The sequence below is a fragment of the Piliocolobus tephrosceles genome, chromosome 12 (genome assembly GCF_002776525.5).
Source record: "Piliocolobus tephrosceles isolate RC106 chromosome 12, ASM277652v3, whole genome shotgun sequence".
Taxonomy (NCBI): domain Eukaryota; kingdom Metazoa; phylum Chordata; class Mammalia; order Primates; family Cercopithecidae; genus Piliocolobus; species Piliocolobus tephrosceles.
In genome coordinates, this window is record NC_045445.1 from 15,643 (window position 1) to 43,238 (window position 27,596).

The 27,596-nt window shown below is 38.2% G+C and overlaps 1 protein-coding gene and 1 pseudogene across 3 annotated transcripts in view; both read right to left on the reverse strand.

The window, feature by feature from the left end:
* Window positions 1-3,093: 3,093 nt before the first annotated feature.
* LOC111527401 lies at window positions 3,094-3,817 on the reverse strand (annotated as a pseudogene). The gene has a single exon (XR_002726652.2). The product of XR_002726652.2 is annotated as a eukaryotic translation elongation factor 1 epsilon-1 pseudogene (transcript).
* A 4,670-nt stretch (window positions 3,818-8,487) lies between these two features.
* Window positions 8,488-27,596, reverse strand: part of VAMP7 (vesicle associated membrane protein 7) — a 52,935-nt gene continuing 33,826 nt past the window's right edge. For both annotated transcript variants that reach the window (XM_023193638.1, XM_023193639.2), the window contains exons 6-8: window positions 26,790-26,857; window positions 12,764-12,856; window positions 8,488-10,392 (exon numbers count right to left, since the gene is read on the reverse strand). In XM_023193638.1, the coding sequence (XP_023049406.1) occupies window positions 10,324-10,392; window positions 12,764-12,856; window positions 26,790-26,857 (230 nt within the window). In that variant the 3' untranslated portion in view covers window positions 8,488-10,323. The remainder of the gene's footprint in view (window positions 10,393-12,763; window positions 12,857-26,789; window positions 26,858-27,596) is intronic.

Sequence of the window (27,596 nt, forward strand, 5' to 3'; positions counted from 1 at the left end):
CTCAGAAAAAAAAAAAGGTCCAAATGAAAACTGATTTATTGTGACTTGATCACTTATTGTAATGAATCTTTGTGTTTATTTTGTTTCCAAGCATTGGTTTTAACAGTAATACAACAGAAACAAATATTTGTCACTACAAAAAATATTCAGAGAAAGGAAGAGTATGAACAGATTTTGTGACCACAATCATTCAATGTTGCCTTGTGATGCTTTCTAAAACAGAAGAGTTTAAAGGGATATTCAAAGTCAATTTTAGAGAAATTGATGCAACTAGATAAACAAAAGTGGCAGACATTCTATGAGTAATTTTAGATATTGCTATGTCTTGAGGAAAAATGTAATTTACCTTTAGGGGATGACAAAGGATTATTGGAAGCCAAAACTCTGGAATGTTTCCAAATTCAGTTGAAATTATATCAATATAGGTAGTAATGAAGGTAATGATAAAATGGGATCTGTGCCTTATTTGTGTAATAAAATCCAAAAATAGTATTTAATGCTCCTAGGAAAACATGTAAAACATGTTAGACTTGAAATACAGTTAATAATATCAAAAGCAAAATACTCTCCTGTAAACCAAAAATAAAATTCTAAAGCTCCCCAATCTTCTAAAGGGACTTCCTCCTCAGCCAAGGCTCTTTAAAGTTTAATCTGAGAGACCGTTTCAGGCCAAGACGGGAAGTGAGGGTCGGACATGGCTCATTATACCTCTTCGACATTAACATCAACACAGACTTGAAGTCTGATAAGAAACATTTTAAAACCTATTCTCTCTGAAGCCTATTGCCTGAAGACTTCCTCTGCAGATAAGAACTTGGGTCTCCACAATCCTTTATCTTAACCCAGACATTCCTTTCTATTGATCCCAGGTCTCTAGATAAACTCAACCAGTGGTCAACCAGAAAAATTTTAAATCTACCTATAAGCTGGAGGCCCCCCATTTTGAGTCGTCCCACCTTTCTAGATCAAACCAATGTATTTCTTAAATGTTTGTGAATGAAGTATCATGTCTCCCTAAAATGTATAATACCAAGCTGCACCCTGACTACCTTGGTACATGTTCTCAGGACCTCCTAAGGGCTGTGTCCTAACCATAGTCACTCATATTTGGCTCAGAATAAATCTCTTCAAATATTTTACTGAGTTTGACTCTTTTCATTGACACTTCCTTACATTCGATTGTACAACAGAAGTAGCTCATCAGAAACAAAGGTACCATATTAAAGTATGTTCATACTGTTGACCTAAAGGAAGAAGCTGAGGCACAAAATAGAATTTTAGAGTTTACTTGAACCAAGATGAAGACAACTGCCCAGAAGACTCAGACCTAAATATCTGTAGATGTGAGCTCCATTCAACTTCTGTTACAAGCAGGTTTTTTAATTGGGCAGCTGGCACGTGGGCACCAGGGAGAGACAATCTCCTGATGATCCACAGCTGTTAACATTGAAGTGTTAATTGAATGCAGATGACAGGGAGAAGAAACTTCCTGGGCATGTGCTTAAGAGATAAAACGGCAAAGTATGACCTTCTGGGGACACTCTACCAGCAAAGAGAGGAAAGCCTCAGATGGGTATGTGTACAGCTTCCTAAACAGACAGCAAGTGCTCAGTTCCCAAGGGTAAGGAGGGCACGGTGCATGCGGGCAGCCCACCCTAAGGAAAGAATCATGGGAAAGAGGTGAGCCTATAAAGTCCTAGGATCAAGGTTAAATGCTGTCTTTGACCTTCAGATGCCCACTTGGGTCTCTTCCAAGCGAATTTTCCTTCCTTTCCTGTTATAAAGCCTTTTAAAAACAAACTTACACTCCTCCTCTAAAACTAGCCTTGGTCTCTTCTTCCACTTTATGTCCCTCAGTCGAATTCTTTCTCCTAAGGAGGCAAGAACTGAAGTTGCTGCAGACACATGTGGATTCACCGTCAGTAACACAGGGTAACTGGATACCTGCCCCTGGTAACAGTAATGGAATAAAGTTTTCTTGACTTTACTGAAATGACGTGGTGATGAGAGGAGGTTCCAGCTGGGCTTCCCAGGTCGAGTAGGGGCTCAGAAAGCTGTGAAACTCACTCATTTTCTGCCACAGGACTTACTTCGGTCCTGAATGAATAATATTGAAGACATGTGCTTAAAATATTCCTAACATCAGGCTTTGTGCCTGTGTTTTCTTCCCCAGGAAAGCTACAAACAGCGAAAATTTCACTGTAAGCTTCCCTGTGTCCTCGCTCCCTTCCCGCTCCCTGAAACTAAAAGGAATGTCAAAAGCCTGTTTTTCTGTCACCAGTGGACCTTATCTGTGCTCCCAATTCTGATCCCTTTAAACAGTTTGTAAAATCCTGTGAGATCCTGTCTCCTTTGTCCTGCCGCTGCAAGGTCATAAAGTAGATAAAACTTAAGTTGCAGTTCTGGTTTTCCTCAAGATCTGAGACATGTTAATTGTCTTTGTTTCTCACTCTGGTAACATCTTTGCCACCTTAAAGCATTTAAAAGGTGATCGAAAAATCTAACCCTGGCTACCTGCTGAGGACCCCTTCCACGCTGTGGAAGCTTTGTACTGCCACTCTGCTCAATAAAGCCTACAGCTTTTTTCTCTCGGTCCGATCCGTGTCTCTCTCACCGCGGGCTGCCGCGACACCAATTCTTTGGCGTGGCTAAGACAAGAACCTTTGGGGTTACAATGAGACCAGAAACCCAAAATGATGGTGACTGAGAGTACTACTAATGCCCTGTGTTTTGGTCACACTCTCACCTAGGTGAGAACCTGACCAAAAGGGGAGAGTTATTTTTTATTTTTTCAACCACATTTACTAGCTCACATAAATACTTAAAACAAATCCATCTGTCTTCCCTGTTTCCTTGGCACAATTTATCACAGTTCTTAACAAACTACCATAAATATCCATAAGGGGAAAATGAATTTTAGAATATGAAAGAGAGATTAATAAATAGCCAAATATGTCAACCATTGAAAGGACCACCAATTTTTTTTTCAGATTAAGCCCGATTTGCAACTTTTATTGAAATAAATGTCATCTATTAAAAACAAGGTTAATTTATAACTTGATCTCAACTTGTTTAAGAGCAATTGAATTTTGACATAAAAATTGCAAAACTTCAACTAAAGAACAAAACATTCAGACACAAGTTTACACTTCAAAAATTCTATCAACTTCAACAAATAATGAATGACTGTATATTAATTTACATTAGTCCTGTGGCCCAGAGTACATTTTCCATTGAAAACATTTTTAATAGATCTTCTGTATGGCATGGACAGCTTCTAGTGGGAATTAGTATATAGTCTGTTCTTGATGAAGACAACACTAGACAGATGTTGCCTGATGCCTGGATAATGCTGAATGTGACAAAACCAGCGAGACACATTAAGGTATTTCTCCTTTTCTTGAACTGTCAGGTCAACTATAAAGCGATGAAGTCCATAGTACAATAGGATATCTGCTAAGGTAAAGTTATACCCTGTAAGGTAGACTTTATCTTCAAGATATGAATTAAGATCCTTCAACAGTGTGTGGATATCATTTTTACTGGCGTGTCCATCTATCTGAGTGACCCTGTACTCTAACCATTGCTGAACGATTGCTTTTTCTTCTGGAGTACTCCCCAGCAAATATTCTTTGTTGGCTTGCTTGACTAGATGAGCTGCTATAGTAGTCAGTCCTGTTAGACTTGGACCATTGTTTGTCTGAAGAACTGGAATCTGTCACTTGCCCTGAGCACTGTATTTATTCCCCTTACTCAGTCCCAGGGACTTCTCCGGCAGCGACAATTCTGCGGCCGCCGCCATCTTCCGGCCGTAGCTCCTGGCAGAGGCCAAGGGGAGAGTTATTAAACAAATTATGTGGCCATTGTTCCGGATTGGGCTCCTGCACTAGGCCACAACAGACCAGGCCAAACTAGAATGGAGTCACTGATGCTAAATGCCACTCAACCAAACTGAAGCTTTAAGGAAGTAGATAAATCCCAAAACAGACCAGTGTTTCCTGAAAAAGAAGGGATTCCAGTCTACCTGAGTCAGCATAAGGAAATCCCCTCTGCTTTAACCCTAACCCAAAAAGTAACCTGACATTAACTATGAACCCAAAATATCTGAGACAGGTCTCAGTGAATTTAGAAAGTTTATTTTGTCAAGGTTAAGGACACATCCATGACACAGTCTCAGGAGGTTTTGTTGACATTTACCCAAGTTGGTCAGGGTAAAGCTTGCTTCATACATTTTAGGGAGACATAATACATCAATCGATACATGTAAGATTTACACTGGTTTGATCTGGAAAGGTGGAACAACTCAAGGGGTGGGGGCTTCCAGGTCATAGGTAGATTTTAAAATTTTCTGACTGGGAATTAGTTGAAAGAGTTGTTACCAGTAGAAAGGAATGTCTGGGTGGATAAGGGGTTACAGAGACCTAGGTTTTATTATGCAGATGAAGCCTTCAAGTAGCAGTCTTCAGAGAAAAGAAGATTATAAATGTTTCTTCTCAGACCTAAGGTCTGTGTTGATGTTAATGCTGGAGGGGTATAATGAGGCATGTCCAACCCCCTCTTCCACAATGGTCTGAACTAGATTTTCAGGTTAACTCTGGAATCCCCTTGGCCGAGAGGAGCCCATTCAGGTTGTTGGGGGCCTTAGAATTTTACATTTGGTTTACATAACCAATCAGCTCTTATTTTCCATTGTTCTGTTTCCTTGTTTCCATCTTACAAAACTCACTGTTCTGCTATTGCCCAGTGGGAACTGAGACCAAATAAGAACTTCTGAATTCCATATTGAGACCAAAGAAGTACATTTACAATGATGACAGAGAGTGGAGTCATGGTGACAAGGCCCAAAGTTTTGGTCAATTTCTAAAATTAATAGGCTGACCAAAAGTGGGGAGTTGCTAAATTTGAGCTTTAGAAGCCTCCCAATAAGTCCTTGTAAAGAACTACAGCCTAACTTAGTATATAAACAAACTGAAAATCTGACTTAGAAATGTGTTTATAACCAATAGCTGAGGCTAAACCAATCACAGCTGCCAAGTGTCAGACAATGGCAGGTGGCCAACTGTTCAAACTAGGTTCCATAAAGGCAAATCTAGGCTGTAACCAATGGAGCTGTCTCTGTATTTCACTTCTGTTTTCTGTATGTCACTTTCTTTTCTCTGGTTATAAATATAACCTGCAGATGTCATCCTGCATTCTGAACCATTTTTGGTCCTGACTGCTGCCTGATTCTAGAATCTCAAACAAAAGCCAGTTAAGATCTGCAATCCTAGATGTGCTGTAATTTTGTCTTTTAACAGTTGGGTCCTGAAAAATGATGGCCTATTAAGCTGAAGTTAATTAAAAATCATTTAAGGTCATCATTGGTGTCACGCGCGTCCGTGTGAAGAGACCACCAAACAGGCTTTGTGTGAGAAACACGGCTGTTTATTTCACCTGGGTGCAGGTGGGCTGAGTCCGAAAAGATTCAGCGAAGGGAGATAGGGGTGGGGATGTTTTATAGGATTTGGGTGGGTAGTGGGAAATTACAGTCAAAGGGGGTTGTTCTCTTGCAGGCAGAGGCAGGGGTCACAAGATGCTCAGTTGGGGAGCTTTTGAGCCAGGAGAATTTCACAAGGTTAATCGCTCAGTTAATGTAGGGGAGTAACAAGTCACAATGGTGGAATGTCATCAGTTAAAGCAGGAACCAGCCATTTTCACTTCTTTTATTTATTTATTTTTTATCATACTTTAAGTTCTAGGGTATATGTGCACAACATGCAGGTTTGTTACATAAGTATACATGTGCCATGTTGGTGTGCTGCACCCATTAACTCATCATTTACATTAGGTATATCTCCTAATGCTATCCTCCCCCCTCCCCACACCCCACGACAGGCCCCGGTGTGTGATGTTCCCCTTCCTGTGTCTTTTTAAAGTTTTCTTTGTGCTTTTCTAAACTTGGAATGGGGATTTAAAAAGAAAAAACATGGTGTCAGCCTGTGCACGTTAGTTTTCTTATACAGAATATTGCCATGATTTTCTTTCTCTTTGGAAGAGATCTAGAAAGTCACAGCATTTTGGATTTAGATTGTTTGGGTTTAATAAAGAGCACGAACCCAAAATAATTTTGTACAGTGTATTCTGACTAGAAGAATGCTTTAACTTACCAAAATTGTCCTGATAAAGCAGTAGAGCCAATCCTATGAATGAGTCTAGAAGGAACTGGGCTATGCTAGACTGGCCCCATTGCTCTTGCCAGTAGCTGAGAATTTCATAGAATCCCCTTACCCTAGATAGTTTTAGGGTTAGCTTTTCTCAGTGAGATGAACTTACATGAGACTTGGAAAGCAGAACAAAAGTGGAGACACAAAGATGCATAGGTGCCTGGTGTGTCCCCGATTTTCCTCAATCTTTTCCATTCCACATCCAACTCATTCTGTGGACTGCTAGTCAACCAACTGGGGCTGCAAGCCAACTACTTGGTACTTGGCATCAGCGCTACCGAAGCTGTGGCTTCCATAAACCTTTCCACATGTCTCTCTTCACACACCAACTTTGGCAAGTGTATTAGTCTGCTCTCACACTACTGTACAGATACTACCCGAGACTGGGTAGTTAACAAAGGAAAGAGGTTGGACTCACAGTTTCGCATGGCTGGGGAGGCCTCAGGAGACTTATGATCATGGTGGAAGGGGAAGCAGCCACCTTCTTCACAAGGCGTCAGGAGAGAGTGAGTGTGTGAAGGAGGAACTGTCAAACACTTATAAAACCATCAGATGTCATGAGAACTCCCTCACTATCATGAGAATGACATGGAGGAAACTGCCTCCATGGTCCAATCACCTCCCACCAGGTCCCTCCCTCGACATGTGGGGATTATAGGGATTACAATTCAAGGTGAGATTTGGGTGGGGACACAGCAAAACCATATCAGCGAGCAGACATACAGAGATTCTTAGGTTTTCCAGCAAGTTCTGACCTGCCCGCCTATGTCAATGCCTCAAGTGAAAGTGCTAGGACTGTTCTTCTGATCTTCTGGTACCTGCCTTCCAGATCTTCACTTCCCAGTTTGTCACACATTTGTGTAACCTTGAATCCTGTATTAAACTCTGTTTCCCAAACACTTGTCTTGGCCCTGCTGTCTTCACTGGATTTACACTGATATACGCGGCAACCACAACCACTACTTCCACCCTGTTTATTATACTTGAGAAGATGGCATTGCAAGAAATAGACTTGCTTCTAATGCAGAACACTTTGGTAGGGTCTAGGGTGCTGCTGTTATAGTTCTTACATTCATTTCCATCAAGATACCCTGGGAAGCAACCCAGTATCTTTGTCTATCTTGAGGCCAGAAAAGATAGATACCAACAGAGTCAAGCAAGAAGAAACCATTATCTAAAGGCACCTACCTTCACTATTAAGGAAACTTTTGGACTGTGACACTACCTTTTTTTTTTTTTTGCCACGGGTTTTATTTATTTATTTTTTTGAGACGGAGTCTCGCTCTGTCACCCAGGCTGGAGTACAGTGGCGCGATCTTGGCTCACTGCAAACTCCGCCTCCTGGGTTCACGCCATTCTCCTGCCTCAGCCTCCCGAGTAGCTGGGACTACAGGCGCCCACCACCTCGCCTGGCTAGTTTTTTGTATTTTTTAGTAGAGACGGGGTTTCACCGTGTTAGCCAGGATGGTCTCGATCTCCTGACCTCGTGATCCCTCCGTCTCGGCCTCCCAAAGTGCTGGGATTACAGGCTTGAGCCACTGCGCCCGGCCTTTGCCACGGGTTTGAAGAGAAATAGTTGGTGTCACTTCTTCCTTTATTCATAACCAAATAAATAACCATCTTTTATTTTTCTCTAAGTGTGTTTTACAGAATGCATACTTCAGTTGAAATCTGGATAAAGCCAAGGGAGAACTTAAATAGGCTGTTTTTAAGTTACTGCAGCCTGTAACAAAGACATATTCTATACCTGACTTTAGCCACCTTACGTTCAGAGGTCCCAAGTGACTGATTATTTTGTTGTGACCTATCTATTTGTATATTTGATTTGTGCCCGCTTTTCTTTTATTTCTGCTTAGGTAACCCTGTTTGCTATAATGAATTATTCCCTCCCACCATTATGCCTTCCCTTTGAGTCTCTTTCAGAACCAGTCATTTCACTTTAGATAGAAAGACTTTTCAGAATTGTGCTAAACTGGATGACAATCCCTGGGGCTCTTTTTCAGATCTATCTAAATCATGGGCTCACAACAATCATTGTGAAGGCTGTGTGATCATTTCAGAATCTTTCATTGGTTTCAGCGTGGGCTATATATTTTTTAAGTTCATTTGTGTCTTTTGAAGAAATTCTACACACCTGAGACTATGCTATAGATCTTTACTGAAAGTCTCCAGGTAACACTTTTTAATATATTTTCGGCATAAGTAAAATACTTTTGTTCTGTACACAATGGCAAATGTCATCAGAAGAAATTAGGTTCCGGAAAGAACTTCTAAAACAAGCAAATCATTGTATTACTCTTAAATTTTATTCACGTCTTCAGTTTGTGCGTCATTTAAAACAAGACATGTGCTTTAAAAAGCATTCTTATACATAAATAGACCAAGGAACAGTTAGGTTATTGATCCCTAAAACATGCACATCAATTTTATTCAGGTGTGTATAAGAAAGGGAAATAAGCTTGAAACCTTTTTCTTTGGATTAAAAACATTTGGAAATTATTCAGGAATGCCAAATGTTTTTCTGGAACAGATGTATTTTCCAATAGGAAATGCTGATGCAATTAAGAGGCATTAGGGTTGATAAAGAAGACTGGAGAAACATTTGTGCTATGCTAGATAAACAAGAAAAGAGTTCAAGTGGGCCTCAGATATATGTCAAATAAATGAATGAGATAGCATGAATTGAAAGGTTTGGATGGAAGAACAGGTACCATGAGCTAGATTATGGGACACATATATGTTCAAGGCACATGACTAGGCTAAACAAACAGGTGGCTAGATTCTACAGACTAATTTGTTCATTCATTGAGAAAGTGTAAAATGTAATATACTTTCAATTTAATGGCACTTATTGATAAATAAATGCAACTGGATCTAGGGTAGAAAAATGTCTTCCTTTCAGATACACACCAGAAATGCATACTAGATAACAGATGCCAGTAGCGATATGATTACAGTCCAATTTTCTTACACTGCAGTTAAATGGTTGTTAAACTGTTTTGTATTAATTCTATATGTCATACTGTCTATTCTCTTTCAAGTTTCACAAAAGAATTCATCAAAACTAGGCAGATTTAAGAATTTATTAAACCACAAAGAATGCTCAAACTATTATTCAACAGGAGTCAAGCCCAAACCCTAGAGTTGACTGCTGACCGTATTCGGTTTGGCCTTTTCCAAAAATGGAAACACTTTTCCCACACTACCTCCCCTTTGCACAGCTAAAATGCTAGCACATCCATTGTGGTTCCCTTCTTTTTCTTTGGCAAGTCAGAGGAATTTACCTCCCCACTCCCTCTACTACATATTCTATTAGTGACATGATTTCCCTAAATATTCACAGAAGGAGGAGGAACACATTTAAAAAACTGCAACCTTCAACAATATTTAAACCTTCATCTTCTCAAATCAACTGCAATGGGAAAACAGAAGATATCAAGCTATCCACTGTATTGTGAATGATCAGCACACTGAACTTTATTCCTGAAAGGGAATATTAGGAGAACAAGGATAATTCTGTGTGCTTCTAATGGGCTAGCAAAATGCAAAATGCTCCCCATCTGAACATTTCTAACTGAAATAAGAATGTTTCATACTTTGTCTGAGCTCTTAGAAGCAAGCAGCACCAACATCATTACAATTCCCCAAATCACAACTATTATCCGTTTATATTGTTTTGAAGCACCTAAAACTTCTCAATAACAAAAGACATTAAGATGAGATGTTAGCAGTACTGTCTCTTGAATACTTTTGTGTGCACATACAAAATTCCTCCACAGTTTTAGTAGATAGCTCATAAGACTAGTGGCAACAGCTTTGTGCAATTAAAAACAAAAATGTTGCTCTAAATAGATGACACTAGTAAACAAACCAAAGAAATAAACAAAGGCCTTTTTAAGGCTACTGCTGCAATGAATGGTTCGATCTGAAGTTCATGGGAATAAACTGGTTGATAAGACAAAGATAAACCTGGAGGCATGGAACAAGATTTTAAAAAGTGAGAAGAGGGTTGAAGAGACTGGCAGATACCATCTGTCAGTATGTGAAAGGCTTGAGTCACATGGATTGCTTTTAACTCCTTGTTCTCTCATATCCATGGTTAATGATAACTTTTTCTTTCTTATTTCTTCACACAGCTGGGCCATGTAAATCCACCACAGAGAGGTGAGACAATGATATAGATGAACACCTGGAGGGAGGAGGAGGGCAATTTTATTTTCTTGAATCCATCATGTTATTCTAAATAATATATATAGGAAAGTAGAACCTTATTAAGAAATGCTTCTGATTCCATTAGAGTAGCAGTTATGTAGTAATGGAACACACTAATCAAGTATTTTCCAAGACAGAAGTGTAGTTAAAATGGTCCTTTTTGGTGGCCGGGCGCAGTGGCTCAAGCCTGTAATCCCAGCACTTTGGGAGGCCGAGACGGGCGGATCACGAGGTCAGGAGATTGAGACCATCCTGGCTAACATGGTGAAACCCCGTCCCTACTGAAAAATACAAAAAACTAGCCGGGCGAGGTGGCGGGCGCCTGTAGTCCCAGCTACTCGGGAGGCTGAGGCAGGAGAATGGCATAAACCCGGGAGGCGGAGCTTGCAGTGAGCTGAGATCCGGCCACTGCACTCCAGCCTGGGCGGCAGAGCGAGACTCCGTCTCAAAAAAAAAAAAATTGTCCTTTTTGGTATAACTCACACCCACTTGAATTCTAGCGTTTCCTTCAGTGGGAGCGAAAGCAGTGGGGTTGTTGCTCTTCACTGGTAACTCGGCAGAATCAAGGCTACATGAGCAACAGTCACTGATGTGTGATTAACAAGTCATAAAAAAATCACAAATCAGCATAATTCTCATAAACTATGATTTCATTAATTATATTTTTAGGTTTTACACATGAACTTAATTTGTGATTGATACAAGAATATATTTTAAAAGCCTGAGTAGAAGGCTTTCATCTATATCACTTATGGGAAAGAATACTGCTATGAACTGTTTAGCGGATAATGACACAATAACTACGATGACCAAAACAAAGAAAAGCAGATGATGTAAGTAATACTGCAAAAACACTGGTGCTATTACAGATGTGTTTGCTTTTTAATTTTAGATTATAATTTTAAATTATAAAATAGTCATTACTTGTTCACATTATTATATTACAAAAAAACAGATTTTAAACATTAGGTTCACTGCATTAGTCACTTTATTTTGCTTTAGTTTTATTTTTTATTTTTGTAGAGATAGGGTGTCACTATGTTGACCAGGATGGCTTCAAACTCCTGGCCTCAAGCAATCCTCCCGCCTCAGCTTCCCGAAGTTCTGAGATTACAGGAATAAGCCACTATGCCTGGCTTTATTTGGCTTTAAATTGCAACTTCTTGAGAACTTTAAGCGACTGATTTCATTACTTGCAAGCTTGGAAAAGGATGCATTTATGAATTGCATACCCTTTGCTCCAAAAGTGAGCAAAGCATTTGCCTTGTAGGGAACTGTAAATATGGTCAGGGTTGGGGGGCAGATTACAGCAGATTCTGTTTATTAATGAATAGGTTGAACTTCTGACATCATATTCACACATACACAAGAAACAAATGTAAAGTTTACCAACTTGATGTAAAGTTGACTATTTGTCACAGCTGTAATATAAGGATTTTTCAAGCTGAAGTACATCTCGTTAGGTGACAACACCTTTTGGCAAAGATTGATATTGCATTTAGAGCTGTGCTCTGCATGTAGTAAGTAATCAGTAAAGACATTCTGAATTTAACAAAAATTCAGCTGCACAAATCAACCTAAACTCCCAGACCAAACAATAAGAAGTGAAGCTCAGGAGCCTAAAATGCGATGTTAGAAAGAGAAGCCTGAGCAAGGAACCATTTAAGGCCATGACAATTACTACCAGTATAAAATCTACAGATCTATGACTGCTCTTCTCTTTTAGATAAATCCAACTGTCTAAGGCAGAGGACCCTTAAACTGTGTTAAACATCGAGGAGATGTAGGGTCAGAGGTATCTGCTTGGAGGTAACTTTGGGCTTCTGGACATGACTGGAGGATGGGGAGGAAAGGCAACTTTATCTGACTATGAACAGGGTAAAGCACCCCCCTACCCGTTAGCAATAGTTTTTAAAGTTGTGGTGTAGGACCTCTTTACACACTCAAAAATTACTGAGGACTTCAAGAGTTCTTGTTTAAGGGGGATTATAATTATCAGCATTTGCCATATTAGAAATTAAAACTTTAAAAATACATAATTAATCTAAAAATAGAAACAATAAACCCATTACATATAAACAGAAACGTCTTTATGTAAAATAACTACATTTCTGTGATGTCAGTTTTATATGTCTCTTTATATATAGTAATTCTCAATAGGAAGGAGGGGTTTAAGTAGAGATATTTCCTATGTGACTTCATAGGAAAGCCACTGCCTGGTCATGTGTTTCACTATTAAAAGACTTATGTAGCTCATTTCAGAGTGTTAATCATTGAGAGAGAATTCTAGTACCTAATTTCTTAGAGACTGAAAAATACAGCCGTACACTAAAAGGACAAAAACTTACAATTGATACGATGATGATAATGATCGTGAGCTTGAGGTTCTTCATACACATGGCTCGAGCAAGATTTCTGCTGGTAGTTTTGAAGGTGACAGACTAGAAAAGAGACAAGAATTGTTTAACCCCTGGCACTGATTACATGAATGATTTGCAAGAACAACCTGCGAACATTTTACTTCCATTAATTCTGTTTAAGTCCAACGATCTCTCTTTAAAGTAGAGACCGGCCATTCATACTCAATAGCTGCCAAAAGCAAGACTCTGCCAGGCCTATCATAAGCAGTATGAGCCCAGTTAAAAGGTTTCCCTCTTTTTTCTTCTCCACTGCAGCAACACACATGATGTTGAGCACGAGAAGTGGTTCTTCCCCTAGTGGAAAAGCATTTTCCTCTCTATACTTCCAATAAGAAAGGCTCCTTTAAAGCCAGCTGACTACAAGCACATTTGCCTATTCTGCCCAGTATAATTCTGGGGCTTTGAGCCATAAAAACCTGTTTGATTTCCGTAGGAAGATATGTATTTACTTTTGTGAGGGCCAAAACCCATAGAACATCATTCCTTCTGCTATCCATTTTCTTTTGCCTCATCAATTTCTCAGTATCTACCGAACGATTCCCACCAGGATACAAGGAGTTTAAAACAAAAAGGCAACCAATCAACCAAACAACAAAACTCCCTAATAATCCAGCAATTCCACTCTGGGTATGTACCCAACAGATTTATGCACAAATTCACCAAAAGACATATACAAAAATGTTCTGGACAGCACTACGTTTCATACCTTAAACTGGAAACCACCCAAATGCCCATCAACTGTACAATGCATAAATAAATTGTAGGAGAGTCATAACATGGTATACAATACAGCAATGACAATTCACAATCTACTACTACATTTACACAATTTACCACAGATGAATCTCATAAACATCATTTTGAGCAATAGAAACTTGACAAAAACAGAGTACCTGCTATATTTTATTATTTATTTTGAGACAGGGTCTTGCTCTGTCGCCCCAGCTGGAGTGCCGTGGCACAATTACGACTCACTGCAGCTTCGACCTCCTGGGCTCCAACGATCCTCCCACCTCAGCCTCCCGAGTAGCTGGGACTATAGGTGTGTGCCACCACTCTAGGCCCCTGCTGTATTTTATTAATCTATGTGGGAGAAATCAGGACAGTGGCCACCTTTGGAGGGGAGTAGTGACTAAAAGAAGGCAAAAGGGAGCTTCTGGGGTACTGTTCATGCTGTAGTTCTTAATCTGGGTGTTGGTTCTACATGGTATGTTTGCTTTGTGAAAATACAAGTTGTATGCTCACAGTTGACACACTTATGTATATCATACTTCAACATACTGGTTTTAAAGAAAACCACTCCCTTAACCGTAGATTAATCTCCAACCACATATTCCACAGTCTCTGCGGTAGAACAACTGACAGGGGCACCAGCCTTTGGGTTTCACTTGATGAAGAGTGCACAGGATGCCACCTGGAGGCACAGACCAAAACTGATTACATCTAGAGCTAAATATATATGTTGAATAGAATATACATATGGACAAGAACTTTTGAGAAGAAATAGTGCTTAAAGTGTGGAGACAAAAAAAAGGAATGGGGGCAAACAGTCCTTAATGGAACTAAGTTAATATGGGAAACAAGATAGAATAATAGTAATAAAAAATGTCTAATAAGTATCCTCAGATACAAGACATAATTGCACTAATTTCACACAAAGTCATCAGAGGTCATAAAAAAATTAGATAACATAAGACAATATTCCAAAAACTACATTTTAATAAAATGACTGGCATAATTTTTTAAAAGCAGAACATAAATGAACAAAAGCAGCTTCTGCAGTAGCAATTCAAAAAAACTGCTCTGAAAACAGAGCAAAATGTCTAGGTTGTAAATCATGAAAGATGATGTAAGATACCTGGAAAACTGATCAAGCAAATCCAGGATCAATTTATAAAATCAACAGATATTTAACATGTGCTTATTATGTGCCTGGTACTGATTTAGGCACCTATTAGCAGTCACAGGAGAGAATACAACCAAAAGAGAAAGATCAATAATCAAAGGACTAACTGAAGAAAATATCCCACAAATAAGAAACACTTGAATCTTCAGACTAAAAGGATCTACCTACCATGTGGCAAGAATATTGAAAAAAGGCAAATGTTACACTTTTAGTAACATTTCAGAACTCCGAGCTTTTTTTTCTACTCTAATTTTATTTTTTTCTGCCTTGAAGTATAATTGGCAAATAAAAATGGTATAGATTCAAGGTATACAATGTGATATTCTGATACATGTATACGTCATGAAATGATTACCACAATCAAGCTAACTAAAATATCCATCACCTCATATAGTTACTCGTTTGGGTGTATGGTGAGAATGCTTAGGATCTATTCTTATAGCATATTTCAAATATTCAATACATTATTATTAACTATAGTTGCCATGCTGTATGTCCAATATCCAGAACTTATTCATCTTATAACTGTAAGCTTATACACTTTGACCAACATCTCTCCATGTCTCCCACCCCCTGGCAACCACTGTTCTCTCTCTGCTTTTCTGAAATCAACATTTTTCTTAGATCCCATATATAAGTGAAATCATACAGTATTTGTCCATCCGTATCTGGTATATTTCACTTAATATAATGTCTTCTAGTTTCATCCACATTTTAGAATTGTTTTTTCTATTCTGTGAAAAATGCCACTGGAATTTCAATAGGGATTGTGTTGAATCTGTGTATTGCTTTGGGCAGTATGAACATTTTAATAATATTGATTCAAACATAGAATATCTTTCCATTGATTTGTGTCTTCTTCAATTTCTTTCATCAGTGTGCACATTTTTTTACATCCTTGGTTAAAATATATTCATATTTTACTCTTTTTGATGCTATCATAAATGGGATTTTTAAAAAAATTTATTTTATTATTTTGAGATGGAGGTCACCCCTCTGTAACCCAGCCTGGAGTGCAGTGGTGTGATCATAGCTCTCTGCAGCTCTGAATTCCTGGGTTCAAGCAATTCTCCATCTTCAGCCTCCCAAGTAGCTAGGACTAGAGGCACACCCCATCATACCTAATTTTTTTTTTTTTTGGTTTTGTAGAGATAAGGTCTCACTTTGTTGCCCAGGCTGGTCTTGAACTTCTGGATTTTAGAGATCTTTTGGCTTTGGTCTCCCGACATATTAGGATTATAGGTATGAGCCACCATGCACAGCCTTGATTTATTTTTCTAATTGATTGTAATCTAGATAGTAACAATGTGATTTAGGGTGGCGGAAAAGACACTCCAGAAAAAAATAACTATGTGATTTAGGAGGCTGTGGATCACAGCCAGTGGAGCTGGAGATTGAGATCAAGCCAGAGGGCAGTCAGTCAATAATGCCTACATAATAAAACCCCAATAAAACTCTGAACACTAAGGCTTGGGTAAGCTTCCCTGTTGGGCAACGCTCTGTACATTTTGTCACACATTGATGCCAAGAGAGTAATGTGTCCTGACTCCATGGGAAGAGGACAACAGAAGTTCTACATTTGGTATCTTCCCAAACTCCACCCTATGCACTTTTTCCCTTGGCTGGTCTTACTATGTAAAATTTGCCTGTAATAAACCATAACTGTGAGTATAACAGTGTGCATGGAGTATTATAAATCCTTCTAATGAACTATCAAATCTGAGAGTGGTTTGGGAAATCCCCAAACTTGCAGTTGGTGTCATAAGTGAGGGTGGACTTGAGTAAACTGTACAGTTGTTCATGCCATGGCTCCATCACGAGTGGATGGCTTGACTGAGATCCTGTTGCTCTGCCCCTCTGTGTTGCCAATCAATTTAGCCTTGAGACCTCATTAAGTTCTTTAAGCCATAGTACCTTTTTAACCTCTTTCCATCCAACATGGGACAAGAATATCTGGGAATAAGCCTCCCCAGTGACATGGGATACACTTACATCTAAAATGCTAATCATCAATGCTTTCAGAAGAGAAAAATTTTGATCAAAAGGGGGAAATGAGAAAAGAAAAACAGCTCAGAGCAGCCTGAGCTATGTGAGGTATATAAAATTTATCAGGCCCAGAAGACATGAGTATGGGGACTTCAGTCACACCCCCCACACAATGCCCAGAGGGGCAACTGTTTAAAGGCATTTTGTTGCTGACTAGCCCCCTCAACCATTATCTTCATGTTCCTGGAATCTGTGATAAAAAGGACAATGTATAGCCAATCCATAGCTTATGTTATTTTAATGTAAATTCTTGGTAAACAAATTAGATACTTCCTCTCCTTTTTTCCTTTAAAAACCTACTTGTAACGGCTGCTAATTAGAACACATATTCAGAGCAACTTCAATCTATGCTTCTGGGTTGCAGTCCTCAAACTTGGCCCAAATAAAAAACGTGTAAGCTATATAGTTGTTGAACTTCTTAGATGCCTAAACTCTTCATGCACTGAAATGCGGCAATATTCAGAGAATTCTGAGAGAAAATGATCTTAACCCTAGACTTCTACACCAGTCAAAACATTGTTCAAATATGAGACCAAACTAACGCTTTTGTTCTTGAAGGGATTATCACCCACAAACTCATATGAAGAAAATGTGTGAGGATATACTACAAAGACTAATTCACAATACATAATTCAAGAAAGAGGAAGATGATGTAGATGAGAACAAGCAGTGAGGAATGAAACTAATAAATCCGAACATAGTTGTGTGATTCAACAGGTTGTAATGGAGATTCCTCCACCATCCTCAGGTCAACACCTGAACACTGACAAACCACCTGTTTAAACCAAGTTCACCTATAAAGAACAATTGTTAGATGTTGCCCTAAGATATGCCCATGTCCTAATCCCTGTTAATGTGACATATGTGATATTATCTGGAAAAGGGCTCTTTACAGATGTGATTATGTCAAGAATCTTGAGATGAACAGCGTATCCTGGATTATACATATGAGCCCTAAATGACATCACAAATGTCTCTATAGAAGGAAAGTAGATGAAGACTTGACACACATGCAAAGGAGAAGGTAGTGTGAACATGGAGGCAGAGACTACAATGATACAGCCACAAGTCAAGAAATACTGGCAGCCACCTGAAGTTGGAAGAGGCTCTCCTAGAGCCTCTGGAAGGAGTGTAGCCCTGCTAACATCTTAATTTCAGCCCAGTTAAACTAATTTTGAACTTCTGAAATCCAGTAGTGGGAGAAAATAAATTTTTGTTGTTTTAAGGCACCAGATTTGTGATAATTTGTGATAGCAGCCACAGAAAGCTAATAACCATATATAAAAAGTTGAAAACAAAATATAAAAAGACACTCTTAAAACCAGCCAAAGGGGGCCAGGTGTGGTGGCTCATGCCTATATTTCCAGCACTTTGGGAAGCCAAGGTGGGAGGATCACTTGAGCCTGGGAGTTTGAGACCAGCCAGAGCAACATAGGGAGACCCCTGTCTCTAAGAAAAATTTTAAAAATTAGCTAAGTGTGATGGCGTATGCCTGTGGTCCTACTTGGGTGGCTGAGGCAAGGCAGGAGGATCACTTGAGCCCAGGAGGTGGAGGCAGCAGTAAGCCATGATCATGCCCCTGCACTCCAGCCTGGGTGACAGAGAGAGACTCTGTCTTAAAAAAACAAAACAAACAACAACAATAACAATACCAAAAACAGCCAAAGGTGGGGTAAGAATCATTATTTTTCAAATAAGACTAAGAGAGATGACAATCTCTCCAAGAACATATGAAAGCCAAAAAAAAAATGGAATGGCATTTTTAAAGCACTAAAAATTTTTTTAATTGACATTGTGAAAAACTAAAAAACTATAAAGTATTCTTCAAAAAAATGATGAAACAGATTTTCAGACAAAAGCTTAGAGAATCTCTCATCAGGATCAACATTGTAACAAACAATAAAAGAACTTCTTCAGTTTGAAGCAAAAAAAATCGTACATGGAAACAGAACTGCAGAAAACAATAAAGAACAACGAAAGAATTGCAGGCCTATCTCCTTTTATTGTACTTCACATTATCGCACTTCATGGATACTGGTGTTTTTTTGTTTTTTTTTTTTTTCAAATCAAAGGTCTGTGGAAACCCCATGATGAGACTATCAGCACCATTTTTCTGGTGTTTTTTTCTGCTTGGCCTGTACTTTTTGTTTCTTTTTATTATTATTATTATTATTATTATTAAGTTCTGGGATACATGTGCAGAACATGCAGGTTTCTTATATAGGTATATATGTGCCATGGTGGTTTGCTGCACCCATCAACCCGTCATCTACATTAGATATTTCTCCTAATGCTCTCCCTCCCCTAGCCCCCGACTCCCCGACAGGCCCCAGTGTGTGATGTTGCCCTCCGTGTGTCCATGTGTTCTCACTGTTCGGCTCCCACTTATGAGTGAGGACATGCGGCAGCACCATTTTTCTAACAGCATGTGGTCACTTCATGTCTGCGTTTTGGTACTTCTCATAACATTTCAAACTTTTCATTATTTTCATTCTACCTGTTATGACGATCTGTGACCTTTTGATGTTACTATTGTGATTGTTTTAGGGTGCCATAAACTGTGCCTATATAAGATGACGGAGCTAACTGATAAATGCTGTGTGTTCTAACTGTTCCACTGACCAGCTATTCTCTTATCTCTCTCTGTCTCAGGCCTCCCTATTTGCCGAGACACAATATTGAAATTTGGCCAATTAATAACCTTACAATGACATCTATGAATTCAAGTGAAAGGAAAAGTCACACATCCCTTGCTTTAAATCAAAAGATAAAAATAATTAAGCTTAGTGAGTAAGGCATGTTGAAAGCTGAGATGGGTCTAAAGTTAGGTGTCCTGTGACAAACAGTTAACCAAGTTGTGAATGCAAAGGAACAGTTCTTGAAGGAAATTAGGAGTGCTACTCTAGTGAACACACACATAAGAAAGCAAAACAGGCCAGGCGCAGTGGCTCAAGCCTGTAATCCCAGCACTTTGGGAGGCCGAGACAGGCGGATCACGGGGTCAGGAGATCGAGACCATCCTGGCTAACACGGTGAAACCCTGTCTCTACTAAAAAAAAAATACAAAAAACTAGCCGGGCGAGGTGGTGGGCGCCTGTAGTCCCAGCTACTTGGGAGGCTGAGGCAGGAGAATGGCATAAACCCGGGAGGTGGAGCTTGCAGTGAGCTGAGATCCGGCCACAGCACTCCAGCCTGGGCGATAGAGCGAGTCTCCGTCTCAAAAACAAACAAACAACAACAACAAAAAAAAACAAAAAAAAGAAAGCAAAACAGCCTTACTGCTGACATGGAGAATGTTTCAGGGGTCTGGATAGAAGATTAAACCAGCCATAACATTTCCTTAGGCCAAAGCCTAATCCAGAGCAAGGCCCTAACTCTTCAACTCTATGAAGGCTGAGAGAGGCGAGGAAGGTGCAGAAGAAAAGTTTAAAGCTAGCAGAAGTTGGTTCATGAGGTTTAAGGAAAGAAGCCACCTCTATAACATGAAAGTACAAGGTGAAACAGCAAGTGCTGACAGAGAAGCCACAGTAAGTTATCCAGGAGACCTAGCTCAGATTGATAGAGGTGGCTATACTAAACAACAGATTGTTTTCAATGTAAACAAAACACCGTTCTTTTGGAAGAAGATGCCATCTAGGACTTTCATAGAGAGAAGCCAATACCTGGCTTCAAAGCTTCAAAGGATAAGCTGACTTTTATTAGGGACCAATGCAGCTGATGACTAAGCTGAAGCCAATGGTAATTTACCATTCTGAAAATCTAGGGTCCTTAAGAATTATGCTAAATCTACTCTGCCTGTGCTCTTGAAATGGAACAACAAACCTGGAAGATAGCACATCTGTTTACAGGATGGTGTACAGAAGATCTGTGGAGATCTGCTGCTCAAAAAGAAAAGATTCCTTTCAAAGTATTCCTGCTCATTGACAATGAACCTAGTCACTCAAGAGCTCTGATGGAGACATATGAGGAGATAAATATTGGTTTCATGCCTGTGTGAAAGGAAAATAAATCTTGGGGCCCCCAAATCACTAAGCTAAAGGGAAAAGTCAAGCTGGGAACTGCTTATGGCCAACCTGCCTCCCATTCTATTCAAAGTCACCTTTCTGCTCATTGAGATAAATGCATACCTGATTGCCTCCTTTGGAGAGGTTCATCAGAAACTCAAAAGAATACAACCATTTGTCTCTTACCTATCTAAGACCTGGAAGCCCCTTCCCCACTTCGAGTCTTCCTGCCTTTGCTTCGCGTTGTCCCGCCTTTCCAGGCTGAACCAATGTTCATCTTGCATATGTTGACTGATGTCTCATGTCTCCCTAGAATGCATAAAACCAAACTGGGCTCTGACCACCTTGGGCACATGTTGTCAGGACTTCCTGAGGCTGTGTCACGGGTGTGCACTCTCAACTTTGGCAAAATAAACTTTCTAAATCGACTGAGACCTGTCTCAGACTTTCGGGGTTCACACCTGCTAATACAACATCCATTCTGCTGCCCATGAATCAAGGAGTGATTTCAACTTTCAAGTCTTATTATTTAAGAAAAACATTTAGTATAGCTGCCATAGATAATGATTCCTCTGATAGATCTGGGCAAAGTAAAGTGAAGACTTTCTAGAAAGGATTCGTCATTCTAGATGCCATTAAAAACATTCATGATTCGTGGGAGGAAGTCAAAATATAAACATTAACAGGTGTTTGCAAGAAGCTGATTACAACCCTCACAAATGATTTTGAGGGGTTCAAGACTTCAGTGGAGCAAGTAACTGCACATGTGGTAGAAACAGAAGAGAACTAGAATTAGAACTAGAGCCTGAAGACATGACTGAACTGCTGCAGTTTCTTATAAAACTTTAATGAATGAGGAGTTGTTTCTTATGCATGGGCAAGGAAAATGAGATGGCAACTACTCATTGAGATGGCAACTACTCCTGGTGAAGATGCTGTGAACACTGTTGAAATGACAACAAAAATTTAGAAAATTACATCAACTCAGCTGTAGCAGGATTTGAGAGGACTCACTTCAATTCTGAAAGAAGTCCTATTGTCGGTAAATTGCTATCAAACAGCAACACATACTACAGAGAAATCTTTTGTGAAAGAGTCAATCAATGTGGTAAACTTTACTGTTGTCTTATTTTAAGAAATTGCCACAGCCACCACAACCTTCAGCAACCACCAGCCTGATCGATCAGTCAGTAGCCATTAACATCAAGGTGAGACCCTCCACCCAGCAAAAAAAAGATTAAGACTCACTGAAGGCTCAGGTGATTGTTAGCATTTTTTTTTTAAGCAATAAAGTATTATGCTTAGTGAAATAAGCCAGACACAAAAGGGCAAATTTTGTATGATCCCACTTATATGACATATCTAGAACAGGCAAATTCACAGAGACAGAAAGTAGATTAGAGTTACCAGGGACTGAGAGTAAGGAGAATGGGGAGTTATTATTACTTAGTGGTTACAGAGTTTTTGTTAGGGGGTGATAAAAAAAGTTTTGGAAATAGGTAGTAGTGATGGTTACACAACATTGTGGATGTAATTAACACCACTGAATTGTGCACTTTAAAAAGGTTAAAATGGCAAAATTTTATGTTATACATATTTTACCACAATTTTAATAATGTAATATACTAAATTCCACTGAAGTGTACCCTTTAAATGGGCAGTTTGTATGGTCTGTGAGTTATTTCTCAATAGAGGTGTTAAAAAACAAATAGAGATGGTTTTAAAAAAAAAAATTTAAAAAGTACCTGAGCAATCAAAATAAAAAAGAAGAGGATGGGGATGGGGCAAATAAAAAACAAAGAGCAAGATACTTACACCTAACTATCAAAATTTGCATTACATGTAAGTAGAATAAGCACGTCAATTATAAATACACTTCGTATACTCAAGAAGGTAGAGGAAAGTATGCACATGTTAAGGAGACACATGGAAGATATAAAAAAGATCCAAAACAAACTTGTAAAGATAAAACATGAAACAGCAGATTGCAAACTGCAGAAGAAAAGATAAGTAAACTTGAAGACATAGCAATAGAAACTATTTAAAAAAAAATGAAACACAGTGGAAATAAGACTGAAAAATGAACAAAGCATCAGTGAGCTGTGGGACAGCTTCAAGTGGCTTAATATAGATGTAACTGGAAGCGTAGAAAGAGCTAAAGATTTTCATAATTTCATTAAAACTACAGCAAACTCAAAGCCAAAGAAACATAAAGAAATATATATCAAGGCATATATATTATAATTAAATTTCTTAAAACCAATGATAAAGAGAAAATCTTTAAAGTATCCAGAAGAAAAAAAAAATACACTTTATGTATGTAAGAATGACAGCAGAATTCTTGTCAGAAACAATGTAAAAGACAGTGATGAACCACCGTTCACCAAGTATTAAAAGAAAAAAAAAATCACTGACCTAGAATTCTATACTCAGTGAAAATATCTTTCAAAAGAAAAGGAAGTGAAATAAAAACTTTTCAGACATATCAAACCTGAAATAATTCATTTCCAGTAGACCTACACACTTGAACTACAATGGAAGATTAGATGTTAAATTAAAGCATACAGGCAGAAAGAAAATAACATCAGATAGAAACTCGGCCTACACAAAAGAATTAAGAGCACCTATGTAGATACATAGGTAAATAGTAGAGACTTCCCTTATTATTTAAATCTCTTTAAAGGATAACTCTTTAAACAAAAAAGTTAACAATGTATTCTGAAGTTTTTAATATAAGTGTAAATAAAAATATGTCAACAATAGCATAAAGGCTAAGAAGAAACAGATAGAAGTATACTATTACAATGTTCTTATCTCTTCATGAAGTGGAAAAATGCCACTTTAAGGGAGATTATATATCAAAGACGTACTGTAAACCCTAAAGCAATCAGAAAATGACAAAATGGAGCTATAGCTAATAAACTGACAAAGGAGACATAATGGAATAACAATGTACTAAATCCAACGGAAGGCAGAAAAAAGAGGGAACAAAGACTAGGTGGGACAAATAGGAAACAAAAAGCAAGACGGCAGATTTTAAATTTTCTAACGAAGAAAACTCGAGGCCCAATCTGCTTTACTAGTAAATTCTTCGAAACATCTACGACAGATAATACCAATAGCACCTAAACTCAGAAGACAGAGGTTAACATTTCCCAACTTGTTTAATGAGGCCAGCATATTCCTGATACCAAAACCTAAAAACAAAAATAAATTACAGACCAGTATCTATTATAAACATAGATGCCAAATTCCTGAACAAAACAATAGCAAATCCAATAAAGTGTTATATAAGAAGGATAATAAGTCATGACCTTGCAGAAATACAAAGTTGGTTTAACATTCAAAAAGCAATGTAATTTGCCACACTAACTGAATAAAGGACAAAAACCAAACAAAAATCTCAATAAATAGAGAAAAAGCATTTGATAAAATCATGAATATAACTCTCAAATGAGGAATTAAAGGGAATTCTTCCACCTATTAAAGGGTACCTACAAAAAAATCTACAGTAAACCACAAACTTAAAACTGAATTTATTTTTTTCAAAAAATATAGAATTTTTCCCCACTAGATGATCAACAGGCAAGGATGTTCACTGTTATCATTTGCATTCAGTATTGTGTAGAAGGTTCTAGCCAGAATAAGGCAAGGAAAATAAAAGGCAGCAATGTACAAAGCAGTAACCAGAACTGGTAAATGAATTTTTCTAAGATTGCAGGATAAAAACAAGGTCAATATACAATAACCAACTTTCTTTCCATATACTAGCAATAAAGAATTAAAAACAAAATTTACAAATTTGTTACACAATACAAAAGCATGATATTCTCAAGGGCAAATTTAACAAATATGTGCAAGACCTGTACATCAAAAACTAAAAAATACTGCTGAGAAAAACTGTTTAAATCCTAAGCAAAAGCAGAGACATGTCATGTTCACGGACCAAAAAACTCTATACTGTCAAGATACCAATGTTCCCTAAATTGACCTATATATTAAATGCAGTCACAAAGATACACATTGTTGTGGGGTTGAGAGATGGAAAACAAGCTTATTCTAAAACATACATGGAAATGCAAAGCACCTAAAAGAGTGAAGACAATATTGGACAAGAATATAGTTGGAAGACTTACACTACTTAATTTCAAGAATTCTATAAAGTTATAGTAATCAACACTGCGTGGCACTGGCATAAAGGTAGACAAACTGACCAACGGAACAAAATAGAGAATCCAGAAATAAAGCCCCACAGAGAAGAACGGATAAACAAATTGTGGTAGATTTGTATAATGGAATAATACAAAACAACAAAAAATAAGTGATAACTATAATTTAAAAAGTGGATGAATCTCACAGGCATAATGGTGAGTGAAAAAGGCCAGAGACAAATAAATTTTAAGAACAGGCAAAATACTATCTATGGTGATATAAGTCAGAAACATAATTACATCTATTGGGGATTATTAACTGGAAGGGGTATGAGGCAGCCTTCTGGGGTGTTGGAAATGTTTTCTATCTAGATCTGGGTGGTGGTTACAGGGTATAGATACACATGAAAAATAACTGAGCTATAACTTAAAAGTAGTACACTTGATACAATTTGCTGCATATATGTTATTCTACCATAAAGAGAGATACCTGTTAGTTCATTAGTACCTTCTGTTGTTTTCAGTCATGAAGTCAACAAAATTAAGACTTTTATTTGGAAAGTACAGATTATACTAGTATTGGTCAAAGACAGACTATTCCAGCTAAGCAGGGTAATAAGAATTAAGAATAACTAAGAGACAGTCTGGAAGTATCAAAGATATTGTTCTGCAGATCTAGAATCAGATACTTCTCTGTTTTCTTTCCCCCCCCCAGCAATGGGTCACAAAGTGAGATCTAGAATCCAGGTGTTTTGACTTCCTGTATGGTACCATCCTTCCTCCAATTACCACATGCTTTGATGAAAAAACTGTTTATAAACTCCTAGAAAACCTGATAGTAGACCGTATATCCTAAAACCTGCTGCTAATAGATGTCTCTGTAAAATTAACAATAACGACGAACATTTAAATAGCTCTTACTATGTATCAAATACTGTGTTAGGCACTCTACATGCATTATCTGATTTAATCCTTAAAATGCTCTGAAGTGGGTACATCTTCATTTTACAGAAGATGATGACTGAGGCACAAATAGGTTAAGTCATTTGCCTAGGGTCACACAACTAGTAAGTAGCAGAGGTGGGATTCAAATCCAGGCAACCTGATACTAGAGCTTGTGTTCTTAACCACTACAATCCAGCTGTCAGTCACAACGAATATAATCAATCACTGTTTTGTTTCAAGGTGTAAACCTGTACTGTACATTTAAATTTATAATTGTGTAGACCCAAATCGTAGCTGATCTCTGTCCTCCTTCTGTTCACCATACATCTGTCATCTTTCCTTAAAACTTTCATTCACAGTAACTGCATTGAAAATGTGAGGACATATGGAACCATAGTATAAGCAACTCACAAGGACACACTGTCTCCTTTAAGGCTTATTTATTGGCCCTTTCCAATCCATGTCTCTTGATTGATACAAGGCAAGATGAAACTATCAGTATAAGCAAGACAGTGAATTATCCAGTTTTCAGGATTCATATTGGGTCACAAATGCCTTGCACATTTGTTTCATGTTTTACAAATTTGTAAAGTGAACAGACTGGTACATGCAGTTGAGGTGCTAAATTATATAGGCCTCAATCCCTTTAGAAAATTGTTTCTGTATACTAAGTATGTTTTCCAAACCAAAGCTATCTTAATGGCTATTAGGGGATGATGTTTTCTTTTTCTGTGCCTCACTGTTATCCTCATTATTACAAAGTAATCACATAATGGAAATGAGAAAGGAAAAAAAAAAAAACCCCAAATTTTTGAATTCAAGGCATTTCCCAATTATGTTAGCCATCATCCATACTTTCTCCACTTTACATCCTGAAAAATATTATCAGATTCCACACTTACAGAATCCACGAGATTTTCTGTTTTGTCAATCAATAATTCCAATCTTTCTCCTCGCTGAGCTACCAGATCTGAAAATATTGGAAAAATAGAAAAGGTCAAGTTTTACATTACATATGTGCTATCATTATCTTTGTTTTAATTCAAATCTGATATAACTTACAACTGGTATTCTTGACAGCTCATATTTACTACAGAAGTACTTATGCCTTTAAGTATATGCATGCAGCATAAAATAAATTTTTTTAAAAAATAAAATTTTAAAAATATAACTTAATGAATACACTGTCTTGGGGTCAAAGGACAGGCATGCTTCACCCACCGGTGACACCACTCGAAAACAAGGACTAATCCACCTGGAGTCCCCATGCCCAGCAAAACTTCACCACAGCCTCTATAACAACTACACCCTGAGCCACTAAGAAAAATACAGACATGGTTGATGCTGTTTATAGCTAAAGAAATTATACAAACTACACTACTGAATGTACCCATAATCAAAGTCAAAGTGCCCTGCCCAACCAACACCATAGATACATCCTCAGGAAAAAGTCCTTGCATATTAAAGCAAATCTAAAAATTGGAAGAAGTGACCATAGAAATATTATTAACAACTATACGCTAATAAACTGGAAAACCTAGAAGAAATGGATAAATCCCAGGACCCATACAACCTACCAAGACTGAATCAGGAAGAAATAGAAAACCTGAACAGGCCAGTAATGAGTAATGGGATTGAATCAGTAATAAAGTCTCCCAACAAAACCAAAACAATGCCCAGAATCAGCTGGCTTCACTGCAGAACTCCAT